Below are 10,748 nucleotides of genomic sequence, written 5' to 3'. Positions count from 1 at the left end.
TAAAGAAGCACAGAATTCAGTGAACACATCTAGCTACAGCCCCCATATGAACACCACAAGTCCCTTGGGGACCTTACACCAGGCTCTGCCCCTCCCAATAAGCCTCACTGTCCTCTGTCCCATGCCCAACCAGAGTGTGATACATGACTCCTCATCTTCCCAGGTAGACTGCATTGTCAGGAGGTAGTGCTTTAACCCCTAAGTAGGACACTAAAGTTAGAAGTCAAGTCATAGCTCCTCAAGAAAGGGAAGTCGTGAGCAGCCCGGTCTCTTGGCCTCCAGCCAATCACAAGTATGGGAGGGAAGTTACTAGCACAAACACACACACAGCCACTGACTGACGACGGGGCAAAGAGAAACTCACCCAGGACATTCCGAATAAAGACTGGCCTCCGCGACTCTGGCAGGTAAACACCCAGGAAGTAGACAGGGATCCCCGAGAGGGCAATCCCGATGCCAATGAGGGAATTAACAGTGTCACTGAAGAGGGGCACAACCACCAGAAACACGGAGCATATGCAGAACACGATGGGAAAAATCAGGCTCAGCTGAAAGGGAGGGGGGTGAGACATTAATTAAGGCGGGATGAGGAAACGGCATGGGCAAGAAGACACCTTGAGATGGCCTACCCCTCCCTGTCTGCCCAGAGCTGCTGACCTTGAGAGGCCGGGGCCGCTCGGGCTCCTTCCAGCGAAGGTAGAGCTGTCCAGCGACAGACAGGCCCACGAAGAACCAGTAGCTGAAGCTGAAGTAGTTGATGAGCAGGAAAACATCCTCCACGATGAGGTAGATGAGTGTCATGGTGCACTGTAGGGGGAGGGATGAGGAGGAGGAGGGACCATCGTAACCACCAGCCCACCCCAGGAGACTCCACCATCCAGCAGTCAGGGCCGGACCTGATGTGGCTTCACTGGAGCACCTCCAGATCTTTTCAGTGACCCCTTGGCATCAGACAGGTCCATGCTCTACATGAACCTTCAAGGCAGCATCTCTCCCTCTTCTGTTGGAGCCCTTCCTCCACTCAACGCCTCCCTTCTTACAAGCACTTCAGTAACAAGCTAGACTTCTCTTCCCCTTCTCACTGGCAGACAGTGAGGCCTTCCACACTTCAATGCACCAACCTCAACACGGAACACCTGGGTCCCGATTACCTGGCAAGCAAATGGGGGAAATGCCTCCAGAACCATCTCATTGTGCTGGGGCCTTAGAAATGCAAATTATCAAAATGGATCAAAATAGGGTTATGATAGAATTTGCCCTCTGAAACAAAAGAATCCTAGAGGACAGGGGTCAAGGACTACGGTCCGAGGACAAGGTCAGATTTGCTTAAACTTCAAGAATGTAGAATTCCTCCTACCTATCTTTTCACCCTGAATTACCAACAAAGGGTTTAAAACAGCCCATTCTGTGGAGACAAGGGAGGACCCTGGATTAAGAGGAGAAAAGTAGGGTAAAAGGTAACTGATTTATAAACAAGAGGTCAGATTCCCTCCTAAACTTATTTATTTTTCCCCTCCTAAATTTATAAATTCAATTTCCCAATCAAAAATAATGAGAGGATCTTTCTATCATTTTGACAAAATGATACCAGACTTCATCAAGACAAATGTGAGAATTGCCAGGAAAATTCAGAGGGGAATAAAATTAAATTCCTTCTTTAGTTTTCAGATATGCAGAATAAAGCTAAACTAATGAGGCTTGGTGCTGATGGAGAAGAGTAGTTGAGATAATGATATGTCGAAGGGGCATACCATTGTCCTTGGTACATATTAAACACCCTAAAAATTACCTATTACTTCTTTCATATGGTAAAAGTTACAAAACTGGAAAAATGGATTGTTCAATAAATGATACTGGTATAGCTGGCTAGCCATTTGAGAAAAAATTAAATGAATCCCCACCTTACTCAATATGCGGAAATATAAATAGCAGAAAAATCCAAAATTGAAACTTAAATAATAAAACCATAAAAGAACTAGATGATAACAAAAAATGAACTGTTTTTCAAATCTTGAAGTAAGGCCTTTCTCAAGGTTCCTGTGACATGTATGTAACAACTTAGCGCAAATTAGGAGCACTACACGGATCCACCCAAGCCCCACCCTCCCCCAGCAGGACTTACATTGAACAATAAAGCAGGGATAGGTGTAAAACGCTCAATGTGGATCATGGACAGAAGGTCTGGGAGGTGGCCCTCACGGGAGCCCACGAAGAACAACCTGGAAGGATAAGAAAGGATGAGCAGGATATTTTTGCTCAGCCATACACCTACACCCCACACTCAAACTAGGCTCAGAGACCCAGAAAAAAGCAAAGGACACTTTCTCAGGAGCATCCCACTTCCTCAACCTACCCACAGATGTTTCCACTCTCTTCAAGGATGGGCACCTCAACACTCTCAGGAATGCCCCATCCACCCCACCCACCCCACCCACCCCACAGTTATCCACTGACAATCTCAGGCCCCCAGCCATGGAACCCACTATCACTCACAGATACCTCACTAATATCCAACACATGTCTCACCCCGCATCACCCACTGGTACCCCACTCCACACTACCAGGGGTACCCCTCCTCTGTCACCCCACAAATTCATAGCTAACATAATGGCTTTGTAAAGAAGACCAGCCAGATTTCTGTTTGTGCCCTCCATATATCTTCGCTGAGCTGATGTATCATAGGCCAGGGTGAGCCTAGGGGTCAAAAAGACAACCCAGCCTTCCTCTCTGTAACTAAAGAGCTCCACTGACTGGGAGAAAGACCGGCAGAGAAATGAAACAACACCCAGGATAGGTGGCAGCAGCATCATGGAGCACACGGGACTCACTAAGCTTGAGGATACGGTGGAGGAGCAAAAAGCTTTGCAAGAGATGACCATAGCTGGGCTGTGAAGAAGAGCTGGAGTGTGCCAGAAGCAAGTGGGTAGGTGGGGAACGAGCATGTGCAAAGGCAAGAGGCCTGGAGGCATGAAAAAGTATGGCCTCTTTGGAGGCTGATGCTACAGTATCTCTTGTCCCAGAATAAGGAGTGTGAGAATAGGGTATTGAGAAAAACCTGCATACAAGGCCATGCTGTGGAGTCTGAACAAACACTGGGAGCCATCTGTAACTCTGAATGAGTGTGGGCACCCCAGCAGAGGAGAGAACAAGACAGATATGACAACCTCAATCATGTCAAATTTGGTGATCATGTGTGTACACATGTGTGTGTATACATGTACATGTCTGAGCTAGGGGAAAGGGCAGACACCAAGAGAAAAATCAAGAGGCCAAGCAGGGAAGACTGATGGACCACAACAGCACAACTGGAGACAAATCACATGTGGGGTGCATAGGAGGCCTGAGATACTTGGGTGCCCATCCAGGTGGAGCCACAGGGGGTTCATACCATCACCTGGAAAGTTGTCTAGAGCAAGGTGTCAGAATTGGCTCTTGAGGTTAATAATTTGTACTAGGTAGAAGAGAAATATGGTAGAGAGGATGCCAGAAGGGGAAAGAAGGCGAAGACGTCTAGTACAAAACCAAGGGTGGCTGCATGGGTAGTAAAGAAAACGTGAAGATGGTAACACAGGCAGAAACAATTGTGCTCTATCTTGACGTCTCTCCAGTCCCCTTTATGTGCTGCTATAGATTCTTTCTCTCCAAGTCCTCCCTCTGGACCCACCCTGTCAATGCCACAAGACATCTGAGTAAAGTAGGAGGGCGACTACATGCTAAGTATTTATTTTGGGACAACTGGCAGAGCCGATTGAGAAGTCTTGGAGCATCAGTAAGGGTGGGGCTATTGGAAACACCATCTTGGGTGGGGCAGCCTGTAAAGAACCACGTCAGGTACAACCTTGGCCGCACCAGGCTCAGGTGAGAGTACATGATGGTGTATTCTTTTACAAGGCCTTGATTTCTCTATTTCTCTGGTTGCCCCAGGGAGGCCCCAAGAACATGGACTGGTGTGTGAAAACCAGTAAGAAGAATGAATGGGACAAACTATTTCTTTTATTGATTCATCTTTCTATGTGTTCAAGTGGCAAATATTTACTGAAGGGCTATTATACTCCTGGCCCTAAGGATAACAATATTTATAGGGTGAGAAGAAATCAGGAAAGAAGCCTTCTTCTCACGTATCAGGTGAGACAGACGCCATGAGAATAGTTTCAGAATTAGAAGGTGGTCAGCCTCACTCCCTTCAGAGGTCCAGTAGGGTACGGACTAAAAGCAGGCTAAAAAAGACATACCTTAATAAGAATATTTTTCACGTAATAGAAGCCAAACTATAGTGGGTGGAAAAATGAATGAAAGGTGCAATGCAGACTACTCTCTCAAGAAGTGCATCCAAGAGGGAGTGGGAAAAGCTGTTCCGTGAGTTCTGTAAGTGCAGATGAGAGAAGCCTGGGGAGAGCTGGCCCTGCGTGAACATCTACCAAAGACAAGGACCAATTGATGATGCAGAGCACGGAGGAAGAGAGAAAGTGCTGGAACCCTGAGACCAGGTAGAAGAGTCAGCCAGAAAAGGCAGACCTGCTTCTTCCTCTGCAACAGCAGGAAGGACAATTGCTCTTACAGTTAAGTCTCTGTACAGAGAGGAGAGCAGACTGCCTGATGGCCTCAGCATTTTCTAGGAAGTCAGGGGCAGAGTCATCCTGTACATGGCACCAGTACCTGGTACACAGCAAGTTCCCAGTTACCATTCACTGAAGGAATGAATCCTAGGGCTGCGGCATAACCCATGAGGAGTCTAGAACCTGGTCTGTGCCAGGGTCACTACTCCAAGCTATTGCCTTCCTCCCCTACCCTCTTTATCAATCTGTCCTCATTTTAGACAGAAGCATGAGCTACCAGCGCACACATCTGCAGAAAAGCAAGCACACGTGTGCGCACACACACACACACACACACACATATACACCCTGTATGCCCATGAGAGGAAGATGGGAAAAAAGGAGCTCTTATACCTTGAGCCCCAGACAATGCAACACTGCAGTCCATGATCAGTGATGCAGAGGTACAGTACCTTGATGAAGCAAAGATAGATGCATTGAGGCCCCCAAAGCAGGACAGGGCAACGGCGATGGGGATGGTCCAGCTGAATATGCCAAATGTCTGGTCTGCAAACGTCTAGGGGCAGAGCACAGAAGGGGAACTCAACAGAGGACAGCGTTTTCTCCTGCATCTATGATCTCAGGACAAATGCAGTCACTGCTGAGTGGCCCACCCTCTGGCTTAGACACATGACCTCATCCTACAGAGCTGAAGGGGCCACAGAAAGAGGGACTGGGCCATTCAGGAGGGCTAAGTATCATGAGATGATAAGCAAATAGGGAACAGACTCACCACAGCCACGGCATCACTGTTAAGGACATCTGAAATGCTCAGCACTGTGTAATAGGCCACGTTGGTCAGGATGTAGATGAGCGTCACAATTGGCATAGAAATCCCAATGGCCAAGGGCAAATTTCTGTCAGGACAAGTGAGACAGGACCACCTAGAACCAACCTCTCTCTCCTTGGGATCAAAGTTCATCAAGTCTCCTCTGGAATTTAACAGTTCACTGGCCTCTAGGTCTTTGAGGCAGACTCATCTTCCCCTGTGGCTTAGGGTGGGCAAGCATCCCACGCCCTGGGCTACTTCTACTGAGAGAGAGAGAGAGACCTTTCTCTGTGAAGATAGGTCATGAACAATATTGGATCTTTGCCACAGTAGAGCCAATGGTCCCACAGGGTTTCATAATCCTCCTCCATCTCAGGACAAGGAACTCTATCCTCTGGGGACTAGAGGCCAGGCTGGGAACCCAGCTGGCCAGAATAAGCTCTGGCTCTGCAGGCTGCAGTCTCAGCATCAGGGTGCAAGGTCCTAACACCTTCGCCCCAGCTGGGTCCCACTGAAGGACCCTGGGGACCTTGCAGTGTGAACATGTGGGCTAGGACCCAAAGGCTTCTCCACCTTCACTCACTCACTCCATCCTAGCACTCAGCCCCTCCTACCTGGAGAAGGGGGAGTAGGAGAAGGGAGTATGAGAGGCAGCGGGAGAAGGAGAGGGGAGAGGGCAAGCATGCCCACTATCAGCAGGAGTTCCAGCCAAGCTGGGGAGTGAGAGTGTGATCCCGCCTTTACCTTTCTGGGTTTTTGATTTCTTCTGTTACAAAATTAAGGGTGTCCCAACCTGAGTAAGAGAAGAGGGCAGAGTAGAGGGCAAGAGAGAGGTTTCCCACGTCCCAGGAGGAACCCTCAAAGGCGTCCTCAAAGTGCTCAGAGTGTCCTGTGGAGGCAAAGGCAGGTGAGGGGTTCAGGGAGAAGTGACAGGTCAGAGGAGAAGGGGGGAGGACAGATGGAAGGTATATGGAGAAGAGGAAGATGGGGAGGGACAGTAACAAAGAGGAAGGGAAAATGAAAACAAGGAGAAAGGGGGAGGAAGACGGGGAGGGACAAGAAAAGAAAGAAAAAACAAGAGGGCAGGGGGAAGAAAAAAACATAATTTAACACCAAAAGGTCAACAACTACTAGCTCCCTGTACTTTACCACCCCACCCACTCCCTTAGGAAAGTTCATATCCCTTTAGTAAAACTAGGCAATCTCAGAAAAACAAAGGCAGTTCTGATTGCCCTCTGATATGACAACACTTTTTCCAAAACCCTAAAGAATTTCCATTTCCTTCAAGTGACCTCACAGCAGGCCACAGCTCTTCTTCCTATTTTTACAAAGAGCCCAGTCACACATAAAGCAGTTATTTTTCACTGATAATTAGAACTTGTGTGGAACCACCTCTGTGGGCCCAGACCACTGCACAATTTGGTTCAATGGGCTTATCAGTCTCATGGCGAGAACACTGCTACTCTGCTTGCAGTGGCTGTGGTTTCAGGGGGCAGGAAATCACTGGGGTCTTCTTAGCTTTCCATGTGCCTGGGCTAGGTCTGGGCCATCTCTAGCCTTCAGGGAGCCAGCCAAGGCCCAGGCACCTGTCATTCTCCTTGGAGGTCTCTGGAGACTACAGACCTGAAAGCCCAGGATTAGCACTCAGCTTCCCAGGACATACATCTTTTGGACACACTGGGGTTTTTAACAAGATCCAGACTTCTAAGGCAGCCTGTTATCACGCCCTGGACAAAACCTAGACCCAGCTATCAATGTGGCAAAAAGGGCTGAGCGTGCCACAAGAGAAGGGAAAATAGAGACCCCATCCTCCAGGGGTATCAGTCATCACACACAGCAGTGCTTCGCTAAGGCACAGACCTTGAGGGGAGGATTGCTCAACAACCCAGTTTGACCCCAATATGCTTCTGAGTCACCAGGTCATCCAGATGGCTAGTTGTACTAACTTGGTGTAAGTGCACAAAGGTGCTGGAACAGCTGCCTAAGAATCACTGAAGGCACTTCTTAAAAGCGCAGCTTTTATAAGACAACAAACCAACCAGCACGTGATCTAATAGGTCTGAGATGAGGGTCTCAGCTCCCCTGGTGACTATAACACAGCCACATTTGGGGATTGATGGCCTAGAGAACTGGGTTGTGAAATGATTGAGACATCCTTGGTTAAAGACACCTCTGGGCCAGACTCGGTGCCTTGTGCCTGTAATCCTAGCACTCTGGGAGGCCAAGGCAGGAGGATCGCTTGAGGTCAGGAGTTTGAGACCAACCTGAGCAAGAGAGACACTATCTCTCCTAAAATCAGAAAAATAAGCTGTGTGCAGTGGTACGCACTGGTAGTCCCAGATACTCAGGGAGGCCGAGGCAAGAGGATCACTTGAGCCCAGGAGTTTGAGGTTGCAGTGAGCTATGATCACGCCATGGCACTCTAGCCTGGGTGACAGAACCAGACTGTGAAACAAAGACACCTCGGACTTCTGTAAGGGCCCAGGAGATCTTATAGGCCTGTTACCCTCACTGCCAGTTGGCTCTGATCCAGGAATGAAAAGCTTTCTAAATCCAACATACAGGAAAAACAGTGCCAATTTCACAATATTTTCATATTTTGCCAAGAGCTGCCTTTGGGAAGGAATGCTGAATGCGAGTCCAGATGAAAAGTAAAGGCTGCAAAATAACCACCCATTTCCAGTCCCACTCAAGGAGGGCCCAGTCTTCCTACCTGCTGCCTGGCAGTCACAGACCACAAACAGGAGCCACTCTATCCCTATACTTTTATGACCAAATTATGACCCAAGCTTCAAGAGCTCCTAGGGTCTTGGCTGGCTTCCTGCAATGCTCCCAGCCTCCATAGAGGAAAGTAGCCCCGAGGGAGGAGCTGACTAATGTCCACCTGGCCGAGCCAGCCTGGCCCAAGAAGCCCAGGAAGAACTTTATTGTCACCTCTCGTACTCACTGACACATACTAGCATGTACACAGAAAGAGATGAGTGGTAAAACTAACAGAGTCCCCATGTCCTCCTCAGGGAATCCAGAGGAACTCCTGAAGACATCCCCCCCCCTTCCCACCTTGGGCCCCTCTTACCCTGGCACAGTTTAACAAGGCCCATGACAATGATGGCAATGAGCGCTAGGACCTTGGCGTAAGTGAACGTGTCCTGCACACGTGTGCCCCACTTGACATAGGCACAGTTCACAAATGTCAGCAGACCTAGGAGAAAAACCATAAAATCACTCACAGGTTTGCACTGAGAGAGCACAGAGGCCCAACCTCTCTTTACAGAGAGCATCACTTTGGCCCTTCCCGCCTAAGGCAGAGGGGCCAATGGATCTGTGAGAAACAGGAGAAAAAGAAAATGAGGGGACACCCTGCACCTGCCGCAGCTGACAGCACACGTGAATGTCCCCTCACTGTTGACATTCAAACATACAAAGGCTGCAAAATAACCACGCATTTCTGTTCCCTGTCACGAGGGCCCAGTCTTCGTATTTGCTACCTGGCTGTCATAGATCACAGACAGGAGCCACTCTGTCCCCACAGATTACTTTTATGATCCAATTATGACGGAAGCTGTAGTGAACACATATTCACACATTCTGAAAGCCAGCTCCAGTTGTGGAAACTCCCCCCAGGCCCAGGAATGGCTGACTTTACTCGCTCTTCCCCATTCAGACTCCCAAGGTTCCAAACCACAAGAAGCACAAGACCTATCTACGGCCACATGAGAGAATGGGAACAAAAGAGACCCATCAATAAATAAGGTAAATTTGAATGCAGATGGCAGGTCATCTAAGGAATTAGACAATGTTTTGCATGTAAGTGTAAAACAAAAAATTTGTTATGTGCCTGATGATTGCACATATATCCTCTCTACCAATTCTCATAAGCCCCAAATATAGACATTCCTATTCTCATTGCATAGATAGGGAAACTGAAGCTGAGAGACTAACATTTCCAAGCCCACTGCTCGCCCCTACCCTCATTCCTAACCAAACCTCCCAATTCTCAGTGAGGTCCATGGAGAATTGAGGCCAATGGAGTGTTTCACAGGCTCATGTCAGCACTGCTCGCTTTAAGTTACAGCTCCTCACACACCTCAGTGACATCTGCACCATGTGTTGAGTATCCTAGAACTTTGCCACCACTAAACAAGGATGGCGCTGACCCTTGGGGAGGACACAACAGCAATACCCAAGGGGTTCTACAGCAAGAAGGAACACAGTGACACTTCTAAATACCACCTCTAAGCCTCCAAACTTTTATGTGCACTTCAAATGTTATTAGCAAATTGGCCGGGCGCAGTGGCTCACGCCTGTAGTCCTAGCACTCTGGGAGGCCAAGGCGGGAGGACTGCTTGAGGTCAGGAGTTCGAGAGCAGCCTGAGCAAGAGTGAGACCCCCCTTTTCTACAAAAAAATAGAAAAATCAGACAGGCATGGTAGCACTTGCCTGTAGTCCCAGCTACTTGTGAGGTTGAGGCAGGAGGATCACTTGTACCCAGGAATTCAAGGTTGCAGTGAGCTATCATGACACCACTACACTCTAGCTGCAGCAACAGAATGAGACTGTATCTCCAAAAAATAAAAAAAAGTCTTCTCCCCTTCTCTTCTTGCCATAGCCAACAGCGACTCCTACTTTCAAGGTCTAGCTCAGCCCCCACTTCCTCGTAAAACCTTCCCCAAATATACCTGCCAGGCCCTCTCTGAGCTCTCTTTTCCCTGAACCCCACAACATTGCCACTTTACAGCACAGCTTAGTGTCCAATGCTGTGGTCACGTGGACATTTGTCTCAAGTAGGTCTCTCCTCTTTGAGGAGAAATGATGAACCCTGGCTGGAATCAAGGTGGTGATGACTTTCACTTAACCAATTCCCTAAGGCAAGGCAAATTGTCAGAAAGTTGGATGTTCCTCCACTCCAAGGGAAAGAAGTGCCTAGGGCCAGCCTGTGGAAATACACAGACAGCACAGCCTTGATGGCTTTCAAGAGCTTTCACTTAGTATGCTGGCAAATAACACAGGTGCTTACCACTCAGTCATGAGGCAGGCACAGGTCTCTGGGAGAATGGTCAACGGGCAGGGGAGATGCCTAAAACAATGCTTGGTGCTAGGAGGTCTTCCCATGGATGACCCCTGCCGATCAAAGTTCTCTGTGTGGGGCTAAGCCTACATCAGCTAACATAAGGATTACCTAGTTAACAGCCACCTGTAATCCACAGATTCCTGTGCAATACATTAACCATATCTTGAGGTATCTGTCCAGTTCCTTCCTGAGAATTGTTCCCCCTTCCCTATTACAGCCGATTGAGCCAGACATTAAACCCAAGCTGAGCCTAATAGATTGTCTCTCCCAGGAACACAGAATTGGAAAACCAAGAAACTAAATCTAAGAGTTG

At 48.4% G+C, this 10,748-nt stretch overlaps 1 protein-coding gene across 1 annotated transcript in view; it reads right to left on the bottom strand.

The window, feature by feature from the left end:
- The window catches only part of SLC7A6 (solute carrier family 7 member 6), a 32,804-nt gene that overhangs the window by 1,127 nt on the left and 20,929 nt on the right, over positions 1-10,748 (bottom strand). The window contains exons 5-11 of the mRNA XM_069497897.1: positions 8,441-8,566; positions 6,109-6,253; positions 5,329-5,452; positions 5,009-5,112; positions 2,123-2,219; positions 658-807; positions 365-548 (exon numbers count right to left, since the gene is read on the bottom strand). Of these exons, the coding sequence (XP_069353998.1) occupies positions 365-548; positions 658-807; positions 2,123-2,219; positions 5,009-5,112; positions 5,329-5,452; positions 6,109-6,253; positions 8,441-8,566 (930 nt within the window). The remainder of the gene's footprint in view (positions 1-364; positions 549-657; positions 808-2,122; positions 2,220-5,008; positions 5,113-5,328; positions 5,453-6,108; positions 6,254-8,440; positions 8,567-10,748) is intronic.

Source organism: Eulemur rufifrons, chromosome 23, assembly GCF_041146395.1.
Source record: "Eulemur rufifrons isolate Redbay chromosome 23, OSU_ERuf_1, whole genome shotgun sequence".
Taxonomy (NCBI): domain Eukaryota; kingdom Metazoa; phylum Chordata; class Mammalia; order Primates; family Lemuridae; genus Eulemur; species Eulemur rufifrons.
Note: the sequence above shows the minus strand (reverse complement) of the source record. Positions and strands in the feature narration are given on the sequence as shown.